Source organism: Falco cherrug, chromosome 7 (assembly GCF_023634085.1).
Source record: "Falco cherrug isolate bFalChe1 chromosome 7, bFalChe1.pri, whole genome shotgun sequence".
NCBI lineage: Eukaryota > Metazoa > Chordata > Aves > Falconiformes > Falconidae > Falco > Falco cherrug.
In genome coordinates, this window is record NC_073703.1 from 49,380,887 (window position 1) to 49,408,288 (window position 27,402).

The 27,402-nt window shown below is 40.6% G+C and overlaps 2 protein-coding genes across 4 annotated transcripts in view; one reads left to right on the forward strand and one right to left on the reverse strand.

Annotated features, from left to right (window-relative positions):
- Positions 1-298: 298 nt before the first annotated feature.
- On the forward strand, positions 299-12,748 carry LOC102059585 (ETS-related transcription factor Elf-5). The gene is given in 7 exon segments (XM_027807966.2): positions 299-425; positions 8,062-8,295; positions 10,499-10,549; positions 11,198-11,253; positions 11,708-11,803; positions 11,805-11,896; positions 12,527-12,748. Coding segments are annotated over 7 exon segments (825 nt in total). The 3' UTR covers positions 12,696-12,748.
- A 7,713-nt stretch (positions 12,749-20,461) lies between these two features.
- PLA2G4F (phospholipase A2 group IVF) overlaps positions 20,462-27,402 on the reverse strand; it is a 29,006-nt gene continuing 22,065 nt past the window's right edge. Inside the window, exons 17-22 of one of the 3 annotated variants that reach the window (XM_055715349.1) lie at positions 26,557-26,694; positions 25,964-26,071; positions 24,904-25,098; positions 24,407-24,573; positions 23,590-23,776; positions 20,462-22,335 (exon numbers count right to left, since the gene is read on the reverse strand). In XM_055715349.1, coding sequence (XP_055571324.1) covers positions 22,106-22,335; positions 23,590-23,776; positions 24,407-24,573; positions 24,904-25,098; positions 25,964-26,071; positions 26,557-26,694 — 1,025 coding nt within the window. In that variant the 3' untranslated portion in view covers positions 20,462-22,105. Of the gene's footprint in view, positions 22,336-23,589; positions 23,777-24,406; positions 24,584-24,903; positions 25,099-25,963; positions 26,072-26,556; positions 26,695-27,402 lie in introns of those variants that run through there. The other 2 variants (XM_055715350.1, XM_055715351.1) reach the window with 2 other exon arrangements.

Genomic DNA, 27,402 nt, shown 5'->3' on the forward strand with positions numbered 1-27,402 from the left:
TCATTCATTTTTACATACATAAATTGCATTCTCAAATTCCTATGAATGTATCATTACAAACATTTTTACTGTAAATCTACCTATTCTATATTCATCACCCACATTGTTTCTGAATTTCTTGATTCCTTCACTGTAGTTTCAGAAGACCATCATTAGCTTCTGCTGAGGTTTAGGCAATGGTGGGCAATGGTCCCTCATAGATCTGTACATACACAGTAAGGGGATAATGCCTGAAGTGTTATGACTTTGGTCCTTAGTACTATCATTTGATCTTCAACTGATGTGTTAATATTTTAAGATGATGCTAGAGTCAGTAACTGAGAGCATGTCTCTGTCAAACAAAATGGTTTGTGAGCCCCTGATGTCTTTGACAGGGTTATTTGGGACAACCAAATATTACTATACTGCCTGTGATCATCAAAAAGGTATGTAGATAGACACCAATAGAAAAAAAAGTACAATGTTCAAAACTCAGGAGTGATCTGAATTTAATTCATTCAAGACTATTCATGCAACAAACAGGCTATGGATTCCGAAACTGCTCCTAAGCCTTCTATTATATGCATTCTATTTCCTCGTCTTACTGACCTTTTCAGGCATATCACCAGCCATGCAACATAAAAGTGCACAGGAAGAGTAGTAAGAAGTAACAGCTTTAGTTCTGTTATGCCTTGTGTTGATCTGATGCTTTCCCCTTCATCTGAAAAAATGCTACAGCTAATGCAAGCAGAAACTTCCAAAGGACAGCATGGTTCATTAAAAGGGGCAGGACAACTATGACCTCAGATTCTTGATTACTTTTGTTCACCCCATCTGATTGAAATGCAGCATTTATCACTGAAAATATTCCCAAATACAGCACTTCAGCTACGTAACAGAAGTGTAAATTTGGGAGACTTACAGTTGCTCAAATGCTTTGCAACTTTGTAATGCCTAGCAGTGACCATATAAATGAAACTAGAGCTGCAGAAAGCCACCAGAGAACGGTACAGCTGTAGAAATGCATCCATAACAACACAACAGTTCTCCACTTGGCAGAATTTGCCAACATCAAGCACGCAATCCTCTAACTGTGCATATGGAAATGCTACGCTTTACCAGGCCACACATCCCATGTGGAGATCCCAACTCTGAAGGAATTCCAAATGTCCTGGTTTCAGGCCAGGTTGCTGTTCAGAAGCTTAAGTATTACTTGTTAGAAATCTTCCCCCTTCTAAACAGTCCTAATATTCTTCTCTGCACTCAGGCTGAATGATTCAACAGGCTCTGAAAGGAAAATTAGCACAAGCCACTCATAGAATCATTTAGGTTGGAAAAGACCTTTGCTATCATCAAGTCCAACCATTAATCCAGGACTGTCAAGTCCATCACTAAATCATGTTGCCAAGCACTGCATTTACACATTTTTTAAACACTTCCAGGGATGGTGATTCCACCACCTCCCTGAGCAGCCTGTTTCAATGCTTGACTAACATTTCAGGGAAGAAATGTTTTCCTAATATCCAATCTAAACCTCCCCTGGTGTAACTTAAGGCTGTTTCCTCTTGTCCTGTCACTAGTTATTTGGGAGAAGAGACCTGCCCCCATCTGCCTACGGCCCACTGTCAGGGAGCTGCAGAGAGTGATAAGGTCCCCCTTGAGTCTTCTCTTCTCCAGACTAACAACCCCAGTTCCCTCAGCTGCTCCTCACAAGGCTTGTGCTCCAGACCCTTCACCAGCTCCGTTGCCCTTCTCTGGACACGCTCCAGCACCTCAATGTCCCTCTTGCAGTGAGGGGCCCAAAACTCAACACAGTGTTTGAGGTGCAGCCCCACCAGTGCCCAGCACAGGGGGACAATCACTCCCTAGTCCTGCTGGCCACACTGCTTTGGACACAAGCCAGGATGCTGTTGGGTTCTCGGCCACCTGGGCACACTGCTGGCCCACGTTCAGCCGGCCGTCAGCCAGCACCCCCAGGCCCTTTTCCCCCAGGCACTTTCCAGCTGCTCTGCCCCCAGCCCGTAGCGCTGTGTGGGGCTGCTGTGACCCACGTGCGGGACCCGGCACTGAGCCTTGTTGAACCTGGTACAACTGGCCTCGGCCCACGGGTCCAGCCTGCCCGGATGCCCCTGCAGAGCCTGCCTGCCCTCCAGCAGGTCAACACTCCCCCCAGCTCGGTGTCGCCTGCAAACTGGCTGAGGGTGCACTCGATCCCCTCGTCCAGATCGTCGATAAAGATACTAAACAGAGCTGGCCCCAGCACTGAGCCCTGGGGAACACCACTTGTGACCGGGCACCAGCTGGGTGTAACTCCATCCACCACCACTCCTTGGGCCCGGCCGTCCAGCAGCTTTTAACCCAGCGCAGAGTGCACCCGCCCAAGCCGTGAGCAGCCAGTGTCTCCAGGGAAAGCTGTGGGAGATGGTGACAAATGCTTTACTAAGGTCCAGGTAGACAACATCTATCATGTTTAAGCAAAATATGGGTTTCTGCAACATTTTTTCTCTTCCAAAGCTATTTTTGTCCTTTTACATGCAAACACTGTTGATCTTACAGAAAAGACCATTCCTGCCAAGGCACAGTTTGAATAATAAGAAATAGAAACTTCTACATGGCTTCTGATGGTACTAACCCATGATCACTGACGATGTACTGTTTTGTTTCTGTATAGCCAAGTTTGACATACAAAGCAGAATACAAATCTCTTCTTTCAACTAAATGGCTGTATTTAAAGCTCTGCAGGAACTGAATTTTTATTGCTAAAAAACTCATATTGTTTCCATATTAGTTTTCATTCCAACTTAGAACACAATTCTAAATTCCATGTGAAATCACACAAGTATTCTGTTTTAGAATTTAAATACGCATTTTTAAATATCTGATGTGATTCAATTTAAACTTAATCTTGGATCAGTCAGATAATTCTTCTTTTGCCTTAATTTTTGTTATAGATTTTCCGGTTATTAAATTTTCTTCCACTTTTTTAAACAAACAAAAAAACCAACCCACAAGCACAAAACCCACAACAGTGAAATTGAAATAGTCCCAAAAGAATTTCTGATATCAGCAGATCAGCATTTGCCAAAGCAGCCTGTTTGAGGCATTTTGACAATTTCTAGCTTTACTGCAGTCTGTTACTTATTAACAGTATAAAGTCTGTAACCCCACACCTGTGCAGCCCTGAATTCATCCAGGTGACCCGTGGTTCAGCATCTATACCCCAGCAACTTTGTTATCGAACACCAGTTGTAACTAAGTGCAAAGCCCCCTCAGTTCTTAAGATTCACATCTCTGGGCCACAATCAGGTCATACTGCCTCTTGCAAAGCAAAGCCAAGCTGAGGAAATAATTAGCCTTTTCTGACCAGGGTAGTAGCTCGACAATGTTTTCTATTGGAGGACTAAACATGGTCCTCCACATGTTTTCTATTGCTCAATTTTTGATTATTTTAGGTATTCCAGGAGTCCTTCACAATTACAGTAATTTCTCTCCTGAATCAAATTTAAACCAGTCAGTGAGTTGTCTTACCATCCTTTCCACAGTAGCCAAGGAGTACATTTAATATTTCTAGCACACACAAATAAAACCACTACTGCAGTGCCACTAGCATTGCACAAGCAACCCTTGAACAGAAAAGTACTTTGCTCTGAAGCCAGAGAATAATGTAAATCAACATAGTAACATTCAACCTACACCTTCTCCTGGTGACAGTAATAGGCTCAAGGGTTGTGATGGCTATAGCTTTTGAAAAACCAGTTTTGTACTTCCTAGAAACAAAGTAGAAGCTCAAGGTTCAACAAATGAAAAAGGGATGGCAAGCCTGCCTAGAAAGAAACAGATTAAGACCACTGATTTACAGGCTATCACTGGGCTCAGCTCTTGTGCTAGAAAGAGCACTAGTATTTTTATGTATAAGGCCAAAGTAATTTTCTACAATATTTTTTCAAAAAATGTGCAATTGTTCCAGCAAATCCAATCAGACTTCAGCCTGGAACAGTGCACCATGCCTATGCTCCTATGGGGTTTCCCTTTACAGTTCCCACATTGCTCATTTTAATGTTTTTATTTTCTGGCAATCAGAATATATCAGGATTTATATTTGGGGGCATCTTTTTTTTTTTTTTTACATACAAAGTGGAGGAAGTTACAATCTGTGACACAAAAAATATTGTGTCAGTTTAATTTCTTCTCTTTGTTTTCCAGCAGTGGGTGAAAAAGGAAAAGCAGTACAGAAAATACACAAAAATTCTAGCTCCAAAAATTAAAACATTATGCCTAAATGAAATATATCTTTTCCAGCTGACAAAAATGTGGGCCTAATTATACAGGAATGATCTGCCTCCCCTATATTAAACCTGGGCTACAAATAAACAGATCCTCCAGTTTTGGTATGGCTGATAGCAGTATTCCCCCACTGTAAGCACACATACCGTATTAGCTTGCCTGCACATGCCATGCAGAAATCAGTGCATCCCAGGAAGTTCTGGACAGCTGCCTTTTATTTGGCCTGCATTCCTGAACCTACTTGATACTTACTGCCTTCCATAGCTTTGCTTGTCACCACTGATAAAAACCACGTCCCCCGCAAGGCAGGAGACTTATTTCAGCAGTGTCACCTTAGCTAGGGGACATGAATCAAGTCTACTGATTGAAACAACCTGTGCAGTCTGGGAAGATAATGTCAACAAATGCCATTCCCTGAGGGCTGGACACTACCCAGCACAAAAGGGTTTAAACACCCAGGCTCAAGGGGAAGTACAATAAGGTCATCTATGTAGTTGAACAAGCAGTGGAAATCACCTTAAAATGGTGGAAAGGGCAAGGTCAGAATACTGTGCTTTCTTCTCTGCTCTCAGCTACCCACCATCATCCTTCCAGCTGTCGTCCTCCTCCGCCGCCTTCAGGCTGTAGTTTTAGGCACAATTCTGGCATGTTCCTGCCACTGGGGTATCTACCTGCCCCCACCTTATCTTACTGCATAGCTTTTACCCTTATATTTTTGTATGGTGATACGAAATTCTACCTGCCCCTTTCTTTTTCTTTAAAAGAAAACCTGAATCTTCCATAGAGCCTTTGTCTTTGGCAGATCTTTTCTTCCACAGTGGCATAATACCTTGGGCACGTCCATCATTTAGAAGATGGGAAAGCTCCCTAAATGCTTAACTCTGATATGAGAAATAAAAATTGTGAACACACACAAAGGCGAAATTTTGGTGTCAGCACCTTTTAGATGCTCACCATACACAACAGTGCTTCAGGGGGACCTGAAATACTCTAAAAAAAACCCTAAACCCACAAAAAAATTAGCCTTTTCAAAGCCAAAGCAAACAAGGAAGCTGGACCAGATGAGTGCTGTTCCATGAAAGAAACATGCTGTACCATTTATATGACACTACAAATAATTGTCAGCAAAGCTGATATTTATCACAATCAAGTCAAAGTTTCAAGGCCAATGGCCAAAATATTTCAAGATTGTTCACTGTACTTATGAAATGGTGTAATAAATAGTACTGCTTTTCTTTCATGTTGCCTTAAGATAGAAAAAAAAATAAAGAGCAATCCAACAGTCTTGTAGATAGAAAAACAAAGCTATGACCTTTGCACTCGGCTATGTATTGCACACAGATACATGAAAGGGTCTGGGCTGGCTTGCTGCAGTAACACAGGGCTAAATCACACCCAGCCCCACAGGGAGGCCCCTCTGCCAGTCTAGCTGAGGATGGTGATGCTCCAGTTTTCCAAAGGGTGGCTGAAGGCTGTTGGCAGAGGATTAAAAAATAAGAAAAAGCCTGGTTCACAAAGGGATCGGTTCAGCTTTCTGCTTTTCTTGAGCAGCCTCTGAAGTTGGGATTCCTGTAGAGCTCAAGCCTAATTTTAAAGATTTTTTTTTTCCTGGCAGAAGCCTTGTGAGCCTGGTGCTCCCAGCACTCCCATTCTTCCTGAAGGAAGCCTTCAGACTCTGAAATAGCCAGGTGCGTGCAGTCTGCAGGGCTCAGAAAGCCGATCCAATGTCAAACTCATCTGATTTTCCTTTTAAATAAGGAAGTAAATAAAATCTGAGATTGAAATATCCTCAAGCTATGGGTCCCAAAAGTCAGACCCAGTACTTCTGCTCACCTCTTCACTTTGCTAGGATCTCACAGTAACATCTCAGAGTTTAAAACACAGTATTCAGTATGACATTAATTCTGTATGTGCATACATATGAAGATATTTATAGCATGGGAAAGATTCATGAAAGCAACCACAAATTCCTCTGTAAACTTTTATGACTTATAATTAGAAGTATTAACTACTTTACACGAAGCCATGTAGGATGCAAGGTCCACATTTCAGTGATCCTGTCACAAATTTTGAACCCTTTGGGTTAATTTTACTACGGAAACTCATGCAGCCTATTTGCGTCATTTTGCACCCTGAACTGGCTGTCTAGACAAATAACAGACACAATTCACTTGGCTTGCAGTGTTAGCATAACCCATTTTGAATAACAATTTTATATAAGCAATGCCTAAAATCAAATATTCAGGATTCATTTGAAAATGAAATAATAGATAATGGATGACTGGACTAAGAAACTGTGAAATATAAGTGCAAGATGTTGTAAAACGTGAAAATAAACTAAACCTTTTATGATTTCTTTACACTACTCTCATTCATATGTTTGATTGCCTTTCTGTCGCTATTTACTGTTCTGTAACTGTGCCACTCCAGTGATATGCTAAGTATTACAGATAACATATTCCAGTTTAAAATCTTTAAAGCTCCTAAAGCAATAATGTGTCAAGGCTGGGATACCTATAACTGCCTAAGAATCGCACCTGAGAGAAATTACTAGTTAACCTTAAAAAGTTTAACATAATACAAGTAACTTGAGTAATGAATGAAATAATGATTCCAAGATGTAGACTTGAATTCTATTTTCCCTAAGCGTTATCTGAACGGATACAGAAAGGACGTATCCTTGCCATTACTTAGAATTCTTCCAATCACCCAGAAAAGCCATCTGCATATGCACAGACATCCAACAGAAGACTGCAAGATTAGACCTTCCCATGCATGTAGCTGTCTGGGACAGAGAAAGAAAAAGCAGAGCTTTTTGAAGAGTGCACCCATCAATACAAACCCAATCAGCTTCAGTAATAGAAGCCTGTGTTTGATTCTAAAGAAAAAGTGTGTGATTCACAAATTATGCTTGTTAGCTGCAGCAAACAGGTTTATCATAGCAGGACTACATTTCATATCAGTAATAGTTATTTAGTTATAATAGTTATAATAGTTATAAAATATGCTATTGTAGGGAAAAAAATGTTTATTGCAAATACAGATATATATTTCTACAGATTCTGCTGGTAACTGCATTGCTGAGAAGAGAAGCCTGTTAAAAAATTGGGCATTTAACTGGCAAAGTAGTTTTAGGTTACAATAGCCTGGCAGGTTTACTTGGAAGCTCTTTCACTCTTCCTTTTATCTGTTAAATGCTTCTCCAGTGGTAAGTGTGTCAACAGTAACATATTTTTCAGTTTCTGATCTAAAAAACCCACTATATTCTCTACAACAACATTAACAAGATTATTTTAGATGAAAGAACTTGCTGGAATTGTAAAGAAAATAATAATAAATAGATGGTATTTACCCATCCGCCACAGAGTGTAGCTCGGTGTCTTTGAATGAGAGTACTTTCACATCTAAGACCCGAAGTTATTTCAGTCTAGGAATGCATCACTCCTTTTTATTGCAGAGTTCTCACAAATTCTGTACTCTAATCTTTTTTAATTGCTTTGAATTGCCATTTTAAGAGGGGCATTTTCTTTCTTTTTTTTTTTCACACGTAAGCACTTTCTCTTGAAATGTCTCACACAATCAGTATGAATATTTGAAATACAAAAGGCTGTGACAACAGGAGACAGAAAAATGCAAAAGGCAGGGCTTGATGTGTTCTAGAGGAATAAGGAAGGAAGACTGCAGTTGTCACCGAAGGAGGAAGAGGGATTAGTTTTGTTTGAAATACACTTATTAAAATGAAGCACACTATGACTTTTACATTGCCATGTTCCTCTTCCTTATCAAATATGTTGGCAGATTCTTATTCTTTTTGGACATCCATCCACCCAGAATACCGGAGTAAGCACAACATCTGTGAATGGTTGAAGTTTTGCTGTGAGCAGTGCAAACTAGATGCCAACTGCATTTCCTTTCCCCACTTTAATATCAAGAGCTTACAGCTGTGCAACATGACTCAGGAAGAGCTCCTAGATGCTGCAGGCATTTAAGGCAGATACTAGTATTTCATCTCACAGAACATCAGGATGCACAGTTAGTGTTCCAGATATCAAACACAAAATAAAAGGCATTGCATTTTTGTGTGTTTCATGATAACAGAAAATATGGGATACACACCTCAAGTACTGAAGAAAGGCAAACCATAGAGGCCATTTAGATATGAGGAGTACACAGAAATATGTCAGGCAGAAGAAAAGCCCAATGCAACTTTGGACCTCACAATTACACGCAGACCAGGCTCGTCTCTGTAAGCCAGTCAGATCTCCAAAGAGACCCCAGCACTGGTCTGTCCTTGGTCTTTCTACTGAAACTAGTCAGCCAGCATAAAATCTGAAGGAGGTTTACATCCTGGATACAGAAAGACATATAAATATTGTAATTCTTGTAATTCAAAATAGTGAAGGTTGCTCTGCTTCTTAAAAAGTAGGCAAATTTTTTTTTGATGGGGTTATTATCAGTGCAGTATGCACTGATAATCCACCTCATTAGTAGCATTTTTCATGATGCTCTTCAATGGAAACACTTGTAATTTACTATTTTCACCTTGTCTTGGAAGATTTGTTACTGCTTACATTAATCTAGGTTCAAAAACTAAGTTATTGACAGGTTTTTTTAAGTGAAATAGAAGTTAAATCTGTGTTGCAGATACCCTTTCTCTATATTCACTAGTTCCCAAAGATTAAATAGCGTCTATACCAAGATAGGGTAATTCTACCGGTGTCCTTTGTTATGGTATGAACAAAAGAGTTTCCACTAAGCAGGGAAATTCAGAAGTTAATTTCCCATGCCCTAGCAATGAGAAACTGAGGAGCATTTTAGTTGCTTGAAGCCCTCAATAGCTTAACCCTTCCCTGGCTTAGAGGAGTATTTCACCAAACTGGAGCCATAGGGCTGCTGGAAAACGATGAAGGGCTTAGGCATGCAAGTCCTGAGGGTCCCATGGGAGTGACACTGCCAGTGGCTCCTGATGGTGAGCAGCTGCTGTGTCACAACATGTTAAGAATTTAACCGTCCCTTACTGGTCCATTACCTACCTCTCAGCTGCCCAGTGGGCAGAGCGGCCAGTGACACACAGGGACCAGAAAGGGAGAAGGCAGCATTGCAGGGTGATCTAGGTACATGGCAAACATGATGGGGCAGGCTGAAGCTGAAAGGAACAGGAGCACTGAGAGACTGGGAAGACCAGCGACAAGGCAGTGCATAAGAAAATATGTATATGCCTTTTCAAATTGTTATAGGGTTGTGCAGTGATTGAGACTGTTGTCAATAGATGTGTAAGACTGGTAGAGATCAGCAAGACTTAGAGGCTGCCAGAAGAACAAAACAACTCTGTTTTAGGATGGCACAGCTCTCCTGTGGGACTGACAACCATCTCTGTCTTCCACCCAGTGTTCATGTATCATGTCAGACAGGCCATTCAGAAGAAAATTATCGAATGCAGAAGACAAAGATATTATTAAGGGAATTAAAGAATACAGAGATGGGAAGAAAAGTTTATTAAGAAAATTAACTTTTTCTAGTCAGTTCACAGACTGAACACTTGACAGTAACTGAAATACAACAGATCATGCATATTCACCTATAACGAATTGCACAAGGCCTGTGAGGAAAGGCAGTATATGGTCCAAAACTGTAAGAGTTTGCCACAACATACTTAAGTGATGGACCAAACTATGGCCACACAAGCAGACTTAATTCTAGCTTTTTCCAATTTTGCATGCTGGACTTACAACATGAATTAAGTTCCTTGAATGCAGATTTGTATGTGCGATGCATTTATTTATGAGTTGTAAATGTAATGACTCCTTTAAATGGTGACACTGTCCTACTAATACAGACAAGGTCCAGCCCTGTGAAAATCTGAGTTCAAACAGAGATTATTTTTAGTTAAGAGGAGGAGGGAGGGAAAACGGCAGGAGTAGTTTTAAAGGGACAAGGGGCTGAATGAGAAAGGACTAATACAAGCGTAAAGAAATGGTGAGAAGCTATGATACAAATGGCAGCAGAAACCAAGTGCAAAGGGACCAGAGAGAAAGGAAACAGTACACATGAAATCATTTTTGCAGCAGATAAATTGAAAAATCAATTCATACTTGTACAGTCTGCATTTTCTACAATGCCTATGCTGAGCTATATTCACTAGCAATGATGCAAAAGGCCAGGACTTGGCTCTCAATTTCAGTTCAGAAATTATGAAGAAAAGTACTGAACACTGAGTTATCTTTTTCCCTTTTAGGCATTTCCTTTTTTACTCAAGCAGAAGAAACTAAGCCAGCCAACAAGAACTGTAAGTAAACTTGTTTGTACATAATGAGCTCCATTCAATAGGAAACATACTTTTCAAAGATTAGCAGTATAGAGCAGTTCAAGCCATTTGTAAAAATGAAAAAAATCCAGGCAATTTTTGTCTAATGCTTTTCCTGAAATACCTGGAGTATGCAGAGAAGTAAAGATTAGCAGAGATCCCAACATTTCTGAATTGGTATTTTGAAGGGAAGCAGGATCCCAGGAGCCTTTGTATATTCACTGAGGCTGCAAGCCAGCCACTGAGCAGAACAAAGCTGTTCTTTTGGCCACAGATTTCAAAAGGGCAGAAGTACAGGTTCATTTCCACGAGAATACTTTAAATTTTTGCAGGAGGTGGTGGTGGACTAACATGCAGTCAGCAATACAGATCCTATTCATCCTAAACACAGCTGAGCTTGCTATTTATCCACTGAGGAGGCAAATGGGTAAATCTAGCAAAATATCAGGTGTCTGACTGCCTAAGCCCAAACAGAATATTCTGTAATCACTCAGATTTGGCTATCAACCAGCTCTAATAATCTAGTAACTCTCAATGAGCTCTGGGGTATTAGCACTTCTGGCTAGATTTACCTGCATTCCACATTAGGATTTAGGCAATGTGAGCTACTCCTTTTGTCAAACCCTTCAGCCAATAAAAGAATACTGAACAAATTCATTGACATGAAAGACACCAGTGAAAATAAAGTCATAAAAATATATATTCCAGAATACTGTTTTACCAATTCTAGCTCATGCTCTATTGGGCCAGCAGTAGACTCCAAATATGCCATGAAACCTTCATAACTGAAAGCATAAGGCCTTGGTGATCATTGATGATCAGTGGAACAGAAGCTATCAATGACATAAACGTTGCAAGACAGTAAAATTCACTAGTTTCTGGAGTAAAAAACAGATTCTAGCATCATAGGTGTTTTGCATCACCCTGATTTATTTTTTTCTGAAGCAAGTAATCTGAAGCCAGTTACAGCAAGGCAATGCACTAAAATTCTGGACGTTAAACTGAGATAAGTAGAATTGATTTGTGAGCTTAACAACCCATTAACAAGATGCATTGTAAATACAGTTATGCCTTAGTACTTTGGCATGAGTAAGAAAACATGCTCTAAATAGCTGTTTTCTTCCTGTTCAAGATCTGTAGAATTTTCATTTGTGGAAATTTGTAAGAACTCTGCTCCTTTCTCTTGAAGAAAACAGTGGCATCCTGGAATGGGAAAACAGGGGACAAGGCATTTTTGGGGGTTGTTAAATCAGAAGCTCTAGCAAAGATGTGGGGACAGAGGAAGAAAAATGGCAGAATGAAATATGAAAAATTGAGCAGTGCTCTCTGGTGAGGTAACAGAAAGCAGGACACCTCATTTCAGCTGACTTCTACTTCAGCATCCATTTTTCATAACTATCCTGAAAACTCGGGGTGGGGGCTGTGGTGGTGGTGGTGTTAGGGTGACTGGTTATTTTCTTCATCTTTTTTCCTATAGTCGTGAGATAGCACCCAGTCTCCGCTTCTAAACAATAGCATGGGACTAAATGTAAAGTGGTACAGTTATAACTCTACTGATGACAACAAAGCTGTCTCACTACCTCAGCTGAGAATTTTAGACTGTGTTTGCCAAATGACACACACACACAAAATGGCCCTTGTAGCAGTAACACTGCTGATCTCTTCTGAACTGTGGTAATCTTAAGGAAAAAATACAACCAACCAAAGACCCCATTTATTTATAATTCTTTTATCTCTCAAACAGTGGAAGGCATACTCCAAAGCGCCTGGGAGAGTTTAAATTGCTCTTGTGACTTTAAAGAGCTTTAACAGAAAAAGAGGAGCTCTCTGACTTTAAAGGACACTGACTTCTGCACTCTGCTGCTGCCATGAAGTCCACCTGAAGGACCCCTCCTACTGTGACTGGTACTACTACTTTCTACAAGGTTTCTTTTTTTTTTTTTTTTCCCCACCCTGCAGTTACAATTATAAAACTGACATTTTTGAAAGAGTGGACAGAAGGCTGGTGTACAAGTTTGGAAAGAATGCCCACAGATGGCAGAAAACCAAGATAATGAACCGCCCCGTGCTTCCTTCTCAGCACAAAATATGCCACAGCCTGAATTATCCAGGTGCAATGAACATTTGAGGGAACATTTTCTGCTCCCTCTCTCCCCTCTGCCAGTCTGGATAAATTCATTGTAGTCTGCTTCAAGAGACAGACTAGAGTAACAAAAACAGCACTTGAATTTTGGAGTCATCTTCCCCTTTGTGCTTTCTGCCAAGCACTATCTCCTAGTACACTTTTAGGAATATCCTTACTGCTGCTCAAGATACTAGGATAATTTTAATACTTAAAAATTCCCTGCATCTCTGTCTCAACCAGTTTGTCCACTGAGAATGATTAATTTCCTGCCCGTTTCACTACCATTAAAAAGAGATTGTTTAGGGACATTTCCCAGTTAGGTGCCCATACTTCAGAAGAACACGGAAGAGTTTTTTTCATTTCATAAGGAAATCACTTTTCTCATCCATCGTACCCTAAGCCACTGAATTTCTCAGATATGCTAGAAATCAGTATGTTGTCCAAAATGAATAGTTCGGCCCTGTCTATTTGTCTGCATTTAATATGTCCCATCAATATAGTTAACAAAGAAATAAAGCTCTATTCTGAATTATTTATCAAGCAGCTACCTCCTTTGCCTACTAACTCCATCCATGCAAATATATTAATCCATATATACTTGGTGTATTTGGATTTTTGAACCTAAAGAGTTCACTGTACTGTTCCTTCTGTAATATTGCTGAGTTACAATTCATCACACAATATAAATTCTGGTATTTAGCAGAATGAATATAACTTTTATTATAAAGAATTTTGAGGGAAAACAGTCACTTCTGTGAAATCCAAGTTCACTTTATACAAATTCTCATCCATGAAAGTTTGAATTTTCTTTCTATTAACCTTCACAAAGGTGTATTCAAGTCACTTTTGCATTTAGAAGAAGCCATTCTGGAAAGATTACAAGCATTTGCTGAAGTTACTACTTTTGAATTGCAAATGGCTATTTGTGGAGAGGTTTCTATAGAGCATTTGTCCACATCTGTACAAACATAGGTTTAATTCTTCAAGCAGCCTATACATACAGTTGTACCTATACCAATAAAAATGAATGTGCACTAACTGCTCTCAGCTGCTCCATACATCAACTTACAGTAGATCGGTTAGAATGAAAGGTGGTATATGAAAGTTCAGTTGTGGTCTTTGAAAGTATCATAGCTGTTTGGTAGTTCTTACGGGCATTGTTTTTTCCTCGTAATGAATGTAAGCAACAATTATAAATCCATCAACCATTTTAAGCCTACTACAACTAGCATTCAGGGAGTGTTGATAGGGCTCTGGTCTTGCTTTCCAACAGATTGCTCTGCAGCATGTTATTGCATGTAACCTCAGTTCAATTGTCAAGTTCCTTTGCTCCTTAGCCTTAAAAGTCTCATTCTTGTAAATCAGAAAACTATGGCAGTGTCTGCAATACCGATTTGTTTTAAAGAAAGCATTTGGTTTAAGAACTGGGATTATCAAATCAAGTGCTGCTGCAGCAATACTATTTTAGGTTGGTACCACACCACCGAGGGTTAACAGGCAATGGCTGGGATACAGGAGGGCTGTTACTGACTTTACAACCTAGATCATGTCCCAGCTTCATCTCTACCAACCAAACATTGCAAAATTCAGATCAGTGATGTCTATCACTGATATTTCTTCCAAAAATTATGCGTATCTGTTTGGATATCCTCCTCTTACTCATTTTTCCAACCATTTGTTTTTATCTGCATAACAGCTACACACATTCTTCCCGAGAGGTAACCCCCCTGAGGATATGAATACAGTATAAAAGGTGTACTGTGAAAAGTGCTCTAATTTTATTGCAGCTGCCTATTTCATAATGAAACAATTACTTTGCTAAAAGAAAAACCAATAGGCACAGCCAAAACAAGGGTACTGAACACCACAGAAAAATGTTTCTCAGTCTGTTGCAATAAATAGAATTAAGCAATGAGCACATTCAAAATAAATTTTACTACCTAAAATGCACAGTTGTGGTACAAACATATTCTGTTTGGGCTGCTAATTAAAGTAGTACTTTCAAAACCTTGAAAATTTGGAGGAATTACCTTGTGTGTCCTAACCTGATGCTGCACAGCCATCAGCATCATGGACAAAACCCACAGAGCTGGCACTCCTTTCAACCCATCTTCCACCATGACAATCCATCAACCACAAGGCCCTAATACAGTTATGCAGATTTACTGTAAATATGCTTTTAAAATGTGAATGACTAAAATACCTACTTCTGGGCTTGTATAGTTTCCTTTAACTGCAATTTGTTAACAACATGAATGAAAAATTTAATAAGCAAGACACATGGCTTTTTTTTCTACTCATATTTTTCTAACCTGTACCAGAGGTGCCCCAGACACCTCTGCACATTTATGAACAGCTATCTATGACCCAAACACAAAAATGTTTCAACAGCCCATCTTCTGGCATTTTTCTTTTGCGTATAATGGCTTGATGTAAAGAGAAAAGCTGCACTAAAGGATCACGTTATTCACAAGCCATGTGGGCTCTGAAGCATGTGTATGCAACTGCCTCCTCACGCAGAATCCTGGGGTTAGTGCGCACCCTCTGCGTTAGCAGTGCTGTAAGACGTACAAGGAGGAGGATGTAAGATTGTGCCAATGCCAATGTTGCTGGTAGGGCACTGCAGGGCTAAGGGCTCCAGTGGCTCCCCAGGGCCTGGCAGCCACAGCTTGTGCCACTGCACCAACAGGGAGAATAGCCATATTATAATTGGCTGTTCCTTCGTGCCAAGAACAAAAGTACAGAAGACATCCCTGTGACAGGTATGCCATGCAGAACAGTTTTCACTGGGACAAAATTTAATCCCCCATCTTAATTTTCTCCTTGCACAATCCAACTGAGCAGCAGTAGCTCAGGGCTAGTGCAGACCAGGTGCTCCTCATCACCGCCACCACTCCACAGAAACACCTGTCTCAGTGCTCCTCACCTACTAACAAACCCTTCATGCTGTATGAGATATCCAATAAGGAGAGGAGTGACAAGTATCATGCTCATCTGTATCTTGATTTTTTGCAAATTATTTTGACATCTGCACAAGTATTTGCATAGAAGGAAGAAGAAGAAAATGAAGATTGCCTATACTGTTTCTCAGCAGGGTAATTTTACTTCCAGTGGTCCTGTATTGCTGGTACTGAATGTCTCCAGGACTAAACTCAGCCAACTCTCCCTACCACCCACCTAGTACAAATAACCTCTTCTTGCTCTTGAAACTCAACAGTAATTACAACTTCCACACTCCACAGCCAATGTGTTTTTTGTCAGAAGATGCTTACACAGGGTCCTGATGCAATCAATTATTCTCTTATCCATACAAAAGCAGAAACACAAAACAAGAGCACTCAAAGTCTAAGTAGTACATGCCAGCTTCCACATCATGCCTTCTAACACTGAGCATCTACAGATTCCTCTGCATCTCCAGAATTGTGAAGAAGGTATTTCCATCCACATCCATAAAAAAACACCAAGTTTTTTACTTCTATTACTTTCTTCAACACAGAAAGTACATTTCCTGGGCTATATGTGTGAGCAAGGCAGAGTGTGATAGCCAGCAAGGCATCAGGTATGAAGAATAATCATATTTTGGGTTGTTTTGCATTTTACTGAATATTCCTTATATTAAAAGGATGCAGAGAATTTTATTCTCGATTTACTTTGGCATTCCAGTGGGAGCACTTGTGCTCAGAAGTACAGTTCATCTTTTCACATTCTTGACAGCTATTTCAAAATCAGCTGATCTGCACCACTGCAGTAGTCCAGCAGAGGCTACAGTTGAGCTAGAACAGCTGTGTGCTGGGCAAAGCTCGGTTCTTTACCAAAACCCCAGAATTGTGCAGGCTCATAACGTTTTCAGAGATGCCTCTACTATTTAACTTGTAAATATCTCTTCTTTCAACTTGCAAGATCTTTACATGCTATGACAGGAGATAAAATTTATATAATCCCTATTAGGTTTTATAGGTAGAAAAACATTTTCACATGCAATTTCTCAAAACATTTTTTTTCTAAGACATAAATCCTCACATGCCATTTAGCATATTTAAATTTTACTCCAGCAAGGCTCCTGTGAAGAACTGTAAAGTGCAGGAGCTCAATCTTTAAGTAGTTAAGTGAAAGGCTATACCACTGGCTGGATTTTTTTTTCCCCAGCAGTTACACTTTTTTGCCCATAGCACAAGAATGCTCTCTCCACACCACCTCTGAAAAGATAATTTATAGGCAAGTGATGCTTAAACAGCAATAGTACAAGCACAAGACAAGACTCCGCAATGGCTGTCACAAGCAGGTCCAAGTCCACAATTGCTTGTATCTCCATATTTCTATAGCTCTAACAATATCACTGATGAAAAAAAATTCTAAGGCTAAGATAATTCTTGGTATTTTGTATGTTTAAAAATGTTACGAGTATCAATATAACATTTTTTGCTTATCCTTTAATTTTAATCACTTAAACACTGTTACGTGAAGCCTCTATTGTTGATCTTTAATAACAGTTAATTCTTGAACAAACAGGAGTTAATTTAACAAATAACCTGGGGTTTCTGTTCTCAAGCATTATGTACTATAACGTACCCATTCATTATCCCTTTTGATATTTCTATATAGATGTGGAAATAAATTTCACAGAAGAGAGATTAAAATTAGGTCATTTGACCCACACTTAAGAACTCAACAAGCCAACTCAAAATAATGCGCAAAATCCATGAGTTTTTTTGATGGTTTTAAAATCAAACCATTTTAAAGTAGTCAATTAACAATTAGAAGACTCTGTCACCTACTGCTTTGCTCTAACAGGAGTTTCTCTAGGCTCCCTTTTTACAAAGTGGAAAGATTTTCCTACTACAATAAATACTTTTGCACGTAGATGCATGGATTAAATCTGGCCCATCAGCGCTGTGTTGGAGGAAGAGGAATAAAAAACCCTAACAACAGATCTTTACTCTCCCCTAATCCTAGTAGGCCCTAACCCTAACTTTACTGTAACCCTAGACCTAACAGGCCCTAATACTAACCTAATATTAGCATGCCTTAACACAAATGCTAATGTGCCCTAACAGACCTAACCCTAATGGCCATAAAACTTACACTAATGGCTTTCACCTTTACCATAAGCCTAAATGTCACCCTAACACTAAACCTTATAGGCCCTAACCCTAAACCTAACCTTAATCCTAAACCAAACAGACCCTAAAAATAAACCAAAATCACTAGGGCCCTATCCCTAACCCACACTTCTAACTCCCACCTGAACCCTAACCATACTCCTTCAACCTTGCCAGAACCCAAGTTCAAAAAAGAAAATCTCCCATCTTCCTACACAGAAGACAGAAGTACTATGTTGCTGGCACTAACCTTCCCTTGCCAGCCTATTTACAATCCCATCTACATGGGGGATCTGTGCTTGTTCTGACACCTAATGATTTCCATCATCAACTACCTCCCTTTTGGCAGGTCTAATAATTAACAGAGAAAACTTCCAGGTAAGGCTCCCCCACAGGACCAGCAAGGGCTAGTGTTACCGGCACTCACCTTTTCTCGGCAGTTTACAGCTTCATCCAAACAGGGTCTCTTGTCTTTGCTCTGAACACCTCATAGCCCAGCAAGAAAACAGCCAGGACAGGTAGGGCTCCCACACAGAAGTGGCCAGGACTGAAAGCTGTTGCCAAGCCTCAGCTGCCCTCTGCAGCTCATCCACAGCACCAACAGCAGTGCTACTCGGTGCTTGTTCTGACACCTGATGATCTCCCTCATCCTTCTTCACTCCAGCTAGAGCCCAGATCCAAAAGGCGAAAACCTCCAGCAAGGGCTCCCAGACACACGGGCTAGGACTGAAAGATCTTGCTGGAATTTACTTACCGACAGCAGCCCCATAATATCGCCAGCACCACTGGTACTCTTATCTTTACTGTAGAAACTAATCATCACCTTTGCCATAGACTACAAGAAAAGGGACGGCCATCAGCTAGGGCTCCCAGATAGAAGTGGCCAGGAGTGAGAACTGTTGCTGGTCCTCACTCACTCCCCTCACGGTCCCACCAACTGAGGGGATCTGCACTTGTTCTGACACCTCATGGTTTCTGTCGTCTACTGCCTGTCTCTAGCCAGACCTAATAAACAATGCAGAAAGCTTCCAGGCAAGGCTCCTACGGTGAACTGGCAGGGGGTAACAGCTGTTTCAGGCTCCCACCTTCCCTTGGAAGCCCCTCCACAGCCCCACCAACGGTGCCCTGCCCCTGCGCTAACACCTGACCCTCCCTTGCCAAAGGCCAGGAACCTAAGGCAGAGCCACTGCCCAGGGCTCCCCCTCGGCGTGGGCTAGGGCTGGAAGCCGTTCGTACACCTGGTTCTCTTTGCAGTCCCCTCACAGCGCCACCAAACGGGTCCCCCACGCCCAGTGCTTCCCTCCACGGTGCACCTTTTCCCCCACACGTTCACACCTTCGGGTGTCTCCCGGCAGTGCCTGGAGCTTCCCTCGCTGCGACGGCTGCGAGGCCATGGGGGCCGCGTTTCGCGGCGAGCCCCGACCCGCCGCAGCCCCCTGCCCGCGCTGACTGACCCCCCGCCCCCGCCGGGCTCCGGCCAATCACACGGCCCAGTCCGCCCCTCCCCGCCAATCGGTGCCCGCCTCCCTTCCCGCCGCCGCTGCGCCCACGCGCTGGCGAGGGGGTTACGGCTGCAGCGGCCGGGCCGGGCGGCGCTGCCGGTGGGACCGAAGGAGCCGCCGAGGGGAGGCGGAGGCCGCCGACGCCTCTCGGTCCGGGGCATTCCTGCAGGGGCTCATCAGCTGACAGGAGTTAGTTTCAGACCTGGTCTGTAGCCAGGGCGAGTGGAATGCTGACGAGCAGCGTAGGGTGGCAGAGCACGAGCAAAGCTGCTGTGGTGCTGGCTTGTGAAGAAAGCGGTAACAGGAGCTTGGAGCCACCAGCGCTTTCAGGCTCCTTTCCCCATTGGCACTCCTTTGTGAGAGAGCTTTAATCCTGGGCTCTGCAAAAAACCCCAAACCAACCAAAAAAAATCTCAAAACAAAACAGTCCCACAGTTACCCGCTTCCCATTTCTCCTGAATGCTCCTTTGACTTGGGATGCCAGGCTGATTTCAACTTAATAACTAGAATAGAATTTACATGCCAGGGACAAAAGACACATTCCTTCTAAAAGACAGAAGCTTTTTAGCAAGACCGAAGAACATATGCTGCACAGTGAGTGCACAGACTTGTGGACAGCGCTCCTGCCATAGTTTTAAGTGAGGGGGCTACTTACACACCAGTTTACGAAATTAAAATTCACTATTAGGGCCCCATACCTTGTTCCAACAAAGAAGCCCTGTCACTGTGGAAGAACTTACGGAGAAACTATGCCTTAAAAGATTCCATTGTATATGCCTAGTAAATTTGAGTAGATAGAGAGTTTTTGGATAAAAATGTTCCATCTTCCCATCCATCTGCTGACATCTAAATACCTGTATCTCCACAGTGCCCAAGCACTTCCCATTAAGAAAGGACCTCAAAACCAAGAAAGTAAATCAAACCAGGCAGTTCAACTCAGTTTCATATCAGAAAAAAAAAAAAAAAAGGAACAACTCGGGAGAAACAGAAGAAACGACCATCCTGCTACAAACAAGCATTCAAAGGCATGGCAGCAGGCTGAAACGCAGGCAAGACAAGAATAGTTGCGAATCTTATGTGGAAAAAACACAAAGGTCGCTCAGTGAATATGAGATATCCAAATCCTACATAGCAGGTAGCTGCGTGGCAACAATTACACAGAAGAATGTTAACATTAAGTTGCTGTTTCTCTTATTTCAGCTTAAGTAGACACATACAAAGAACTTTAAGAATACATCTTTCCAGATACCAGGTAAGTCTAATCACCCAGATGAAGTCACTGTTCAAAATACATCTAAAAAATTCAGTTATGAGCCATGCTTCCTCAAAGAGGAGTCTCACAATGAAGAGATTACTTCCCATTGCTGTGGATACCAGTCCGAGATAGACTTGTCATTTTTCTCACTGTCAGGTATCCTGATGTAATAAACGAAACTAAGCAATATAGTATTACATTGACTTTTTTGCTTACTTTTTATTAGAATAAGGAAAAATATATTAAGTGTTTATAAGAAAAATCATGAAAAGCACATTAACAAAACTAGTATTTATTAAGAGAAACATATTAAAAAAATATCAAGAATCATACCTGTTTATAAGCCTTTACATAATTTCAGAAAAGACAAATTTCCTGTCTCCAGTTTTCGAGTACAGAATCAATACATTCAGTTCAATGTAAAAGCCAGAAAGGTACATGGTGTTTGTTTGCCGCCATTTTCTATTAGATATTTTCCAAGTGCATAATTCAGTACTTCTCCCTGAGCTTTCTGCAAAGTGAGGTGAATTCCATCCCACACCGTAGCAGCATTTGACATTTTATTCATTCACATTCATAAGGTGTGCCTACTTTGAATATTGATGTTTCTAAAATATATAGATACACAGAAATAACTTGAACAAAGGTCTGGCTGAATTGCAAGCCCAAGTGTAAGGTAAAAATATCTAATTCAGATTCTTCAAAGGAGCCTTCCTTCCTCTTACAGAGAAAGCGAAAGATTAAACTTACAGCATTTTCACTGTTTCCTCAGTTTGTGATGATCAAACTGTAGGAAGCAGCAACACAATCCCATGATATGTCTTTAATTGTTACATATAAAAAAAGGGAACTATTATTTCCTCAAAACCAAACAGTTACCTAAGTAAGGTACTCTACATTGAACTTCTGGGAGACTAAAAGCCATTATAATCCTTCCGAAGAGTAGGATGGGAATATCACAGAGATCCTTGAAACCACGAATGGCAAAAATGGAAAGCAGATAATGACTGTTCAGTCTTGAAAGTACATGGGCATCAGGCAGTAGCAAGTTGAAAGCAAAAAGGACACATTCCCTCTCTCAGCGCATAGGTACAATCTGTGGAATTCCTTGACAGACGATGTAAATTGTAGTTCATGGAGGGAGGTTCATAAAGCAAGAGAGATAAAGGTATAGAAGAAATTAGTGTTTCCTCAAACATTGCTGCACCTTTGACAAAAAGAGATGCTTCACTCAGTGGAATCTCAAAGATTATTCTCCTGATGCTTGAACTGTTTGAAAAGGTGGTCCTAGTCATCTGGTATCAGCCACTATCAGATGAGATACCATGCTAGATAATTCTCTACTCTTCCCCACAAAACAAAGCAACATCCATGTTGTACTGTACATCCCTTAAGTTTTCATAAGAACATCTGTTATCCAGAATGAATTTTCAGTGTCACTAGTGCCACTCACTTCCCAAAAGGGCAGCTTCCAGCTATGAGTTTTCAATATTGTGTCTCGCACCACATGAGTTTTGTACGCTGCAGCCTGTCTGTATCCTCAGCTATGGAAGCTGCTCATGTGTTGGATGTATTGATGACTTTCTTCAACTTTCTCCTTTGCAGAGCCAAGTTTAGGGTTTTGAAGAGAGTGTCCTTGCTGTTCAGAACGTTGTAGCGATTCACTTCCACTAACCTGTTGAAATCATACGGCTCAAAGGTGAAATTTAGTGTACGGTAAGGAGAATCTTTTGACTCAATGACAAAGTCACCAAAGGATTTCTCTTCTTCTGACTCACGTTTAACTCCTGCAGCAAGGAAGGGGGGTGGGGGAGGAAAACACAACCCAAATCACCACCAAAAAAACCCAGCTGTGGGACACTCATTTTAGTTAGGATTCTGCAAGGAGTCTATCACAGATAACTCTGTTGTACCCAAACTTTTTCCCCAAAGCTCCTCCTCATAGATTTCAGCTCCTTCGGGATCCAAAATGTTTGGAAGCTGAAGGTAAAGTATTGTTATCCTTCCACTAGATTGATAAATAGTTCAGTGCATCCACGATTATCATACTCAAAATGGGAAATACAAAGCTCAATCCTTCCTGAAAGTGCTGTTCTGTACTAAAAGACAAGACACTAGCACCCTGCTTTCAACTGACCTTAGGAGGTTGGCATGTACTCTTCAAAATACAGTAACCTGTGTTTTTAGCACCCTGCCACTTACATTTAAATACCGATCTTGAAAGACAAACGTTAAATTTGCTAAAAACACTTCTGCTTGTTGCTATTACAGAAATAGTAGTCTTGAAGCATATTGAAGCCCAGCACTTTGAAACTCTTCATTGTTGATGTGGAAAAGCAGCCAGGGCCTGCCAATCTTTATAGTATTAACACAGGCAGCATCAACAGAGTCCCTTACACCTTCTTGTCTGCGTCAGTTCTGCACATTCCTTCCTACGTATTCCAAAGGACACTGAATTTTGTCTATCCCTTCCTAAATATACAGCTCTGTTTCATCCCAGTGCTCTTGCTTGATAGACTGAGCTGGGCCTTGTAGTTGGTATTTATCACATTAAATGAAGCAAGGATCATTTATCACTTGACCTTACCCTACAAGGGCACAGGTCACTTAGCACTGAGTTACATGATCTGACATACAGATTGGTCCCCAACACTTTGTTGATTAATGGTTTATTCATATCCAATAAATAAAATGAACTTACAATTTAATCTGATTTATAGTGCCTTCCTATATATTCAGAGTAACTACAAGTAACAAAATCAGGTATCAGGGCAGAAATGTTCAGAAAGAAGCAAAAATGCTGCCTAATTTTGATTCTTCCAGCCTTCAGATTTTATTTTTTTTAAATTGTCAGCTGCTTCTTCATCTCCCTCTTCCAAAAAGCTAGTGGAAGCTGATTCTTCTTAAAGTGATGTAATAATTTATTAACAACATGGTAACACTAAGAAGAATGAAAGGAGGGATATTGAGCCCACTGAAATTTACCTATCAACACACCCGAAGGATTGTTAAAATAGCTCTTTAAGACACAGCTCCCTTACCTGGAGCTTTGTATTTCTGGAAGGTGTCATTCACCAGTGGGAAATGGAGCACAATTGGAGCCTTTGGATTATCATCATCTACAAACATGTAACACTCTTTTGGCTTCTTTTCATCTTCCTCACTCAATTTGATTCTTGGAAAAGGAATTTCCCGCTCCTCACAGTATTTCTGAGTCAGTTCTAAAACCTGTTGTCAAAGAACAAAAATAATTTTGGTAGAATACCAGAAACATGTATAAGATCATCTAACTACAATACACAAAGGGAGAGAGACTTTCACCAAAAAAGTGACAGAAATCCAACTTCAAATTGGCAGAAACAGTTTTTCTGGCTAGTGATACAGAAGAACGAAGAGCAGAACTGAGAACTGCTACCAAACATTAACAGTTTGCAGCTGAAACTTTGTTTGTTTTATTGCTCTAAATATATTCACCTTTACTTTTCCACACTTAAAAATAAACACTCGTGTATACAGGAAATGATTTGTTTGCATGAAGAAAATCACCAATAGCCACTTTCCCATTAGAACCACATATCTAAGTAACATGGATCATACAAGCTACACAAACACTCTTATTTTAGGTAACAATCTATTTAGGCCTCTGAAAAGTTTGGAATCTTATTATATTTGTCACTTACTGTCTCCTCATGATATTCACAGTAAAAAGCATAGTACAATAATATTTGAAAGAGGTAAGGATTTGTTTTAATGCATTCTTTCATTAGTGTATGTATTCAACATCAACCGACCTGCTGCCACTGTGAATATGATTCTATGCTTTATCTTCATGTAATAATGCTCAGCTACATCTCTCACCTCAAACGGAGCTTCCCAAGAAAAATTGAATGACAAGATAACATCCACATCCCTCTCTGGCTGAAGTACCAAAGGAAAGGGAGAGTTGATAGAAAAGCCACCATCCACTAAATACAAGTTCTCTTCCATGGGGGTCAGCTGGTTGGGAAATGCATCCAGATGAGTGCCTGGAAGAGACTCCAAGTAACACAAGTAACTATAATGATTCGTTACACACCTCTCGGTACATGCAATAAACAAAGCTTATGCTGGGGCTATGAGAAGAAAAAAGGACATTCCAACGTGCACGTTCATCTGAAACTGACCTGTAAAGTCTGATGATAAGCTTATCTTATATGACAGAACATATATAGTGGTTCACAATTTTTGCTATGGTATGAGGGGGGGTAAATTCCCTGACTTCAGCAGAACCAAGTCAAGCTCACTTATGTTCTGTAACGACTGTTACAAATATTAACATACTATTTTATATCCCAGATACAGACAGATTCATTTACCTCTCCAAGCCACAAATTTCTTGATATTAACATAATCTTTATGAAGATACAATCCCTGCATGAAGTTGAAGGTTTCTCCACATGTGACCCGGGACTTGAAGAAATCCTGAAAAATTTGTAACAAGGGGCCCCCAGGTATAACCAAGCGAGTCTTCAGTCGTGTTGGATCTCGGAAATGGAATCTTCGGCAGTCATCTGCAGAAGCCACAGAACACATAGCAAGTGCTTGTCCAGCTCCAACATTTTGATCAGACTTTTTTTCTACAATTTTTAACCAGCTGTTCTAAGGCTGAATTTTTCCTTTAATTAAAAAAAAGAGTATTGTCATGAAATTTAAATCAGCCGCATATTCTATAGTTGGATAATTTACCTGCCCTGTTTAAAGGGAATAGCATTATTCATAAATCATTGTCCACATTGATTTCAAACCCAAAGAAACTCTTGTTACCAAACAATGACTGCTTCTGTTTCATAAGACAAGACATCCACACACAGCAGCATTTATAGTTACAACAATAAAAATGTGGGCAGAAAAAACCAGGGCTGTGAAAGCAGAGAAGAAAAAAAAAATATCTCCTCCCACTACTTACTGTAAGGCTATAATTATACACCTGAGCAACTTTAATACACCTCCTTTTCACTGCTAGGGAGGCATTGCACAAATGGAGAACAAAGCATAAACATACAACTAGCTTATCCAAGAATAGAAAAATCGGGCCAAAGAGGGAACTGAAAACCTATTTTTCACCTCCTGCTTAGCAGTACAGCTTCTGTTCTTCCTCTTGTCACAATTAAGACCCCTGCAATGCAGTATGTGTTTAAGACAGCTCCTAGAACTAGCTGATTTATAGTAAAGTCAGACATAAAATTTTAGAAAAGGAGGAAGAGAAAGTGTACTGATAAACGGTATGAAAGATCCGTCCAAATCCATCTTTTATGCTAATCTTGAAAACTATACACAGCACACTAAATCATATTATTTGTATGATTTGTATTCCAAAATCAGGAATCTTTCAAAAAAGTTGTACTAGTTTAATGTATGTTTAACGTATGTTCTTACCTACAACTCTGATAACATCTTTGAAAGAATCTAGAAAGCCCAGTCCTATACCAATCACCTTCAGGCAGATATCATCCAAGCTTGCAGCAAAGGCACTGCCCCAAATTCCTGCAGGAGAAATTTGGAAGAATTTAATATTCAAAAGGCTTTCCACAGTCTAACCAGAAGGCCTACAATTCAGCTGCCATTTGTCATGGGGAAAGGTGTCACATGACCCCTACTCTTCTAAAAGATGATGACTGAGTTTAAACCTTTGATTTAATCACATGACAAATTCTGATATAATAACATTATGCAAAAATTTCTCCAACAGAAAATCTCTTCTATCAGCAAGGGAAAGATAGCAAGAGATTGGGAAGATCTAGAGCCAAAGATTTTGACAGGCTGCTCATACTACAGTTGTCTTGCAACTCAGAATATTAGACTGTAATACTATGAATGTACACCTAAACCTTTGGAGAAAGATTTGACATTTTTCCCTTCTTCAAATTCTTTAGGAAGACACAAAAATGCATGGGTTTAAGTTGATGAATCCCAAAAGCAGCATAGCTCCCTTCCACCTGCCCATTTCATTCATTACTGTAAGATCATACCTTGTAGAAAACAAATCCTAGGCTCTGGACGTTTCCGGATGAGCCGTCCCATGAAGAACTCACTGTCAAAGTCCTCTGTTTGGACAAAAGCTCCATATTTGCGAAATCCAACTTCATAGGGAGTGAACTCGCACCATTCTAAGAACAAGCCAAGAGGATATTTACTCATCCCAGAGTAAACACTTGGTGAAAATGCTCACTTGACTTCTGTTCACACAAGGGAGACAGAACAGTCTCCCTCCACTGTTCACCATGACTATGGATTTCCCTGTCACTCCTCAGTAAATCATCTTACACATGATTAATATAAAAACTTGTACAAGCTTTCATTGACTAAATACAACATCCTTCCTTCCTGGCCTTTTTTTTTAATTTTTTTTTTTTGGGGGGTGGGGGGCCATGGGGAGGGCAGGGAATTCATCTTGCTCCATCTTGACTGTTTTTCTGCAGAAATAGCCTGCCTACATTACTTCCACTTTAAACCATTCTGGTGGCTCCCTTTTCCATCACAAATGGAGCCTACTTCACTTTTCTCAGCTTTCTTCACACTACTTACCATCTCATAAACTGTTATCATACTGACTTGAAAATTCAATTGACCCATTGTGTCAGACTTCACTGACTGCTTATCAAAGAGTTCTCTCATGCTTGAAAGCTTTCCACAAATATTTACAGATCAAATTCACTGGCATACACACACTCTCCTCCAGAACAAGGAAGTCTCATAGTGGTACACAGATGGAGAAAAGAATTCACGTTCCTGTCCCACTGTATCTATCCTCGCTTGTTGCACCATATTTAAAGTTTCAAGTGACCTGGAGTAGGACTGGCCTTCATCTTTTACTG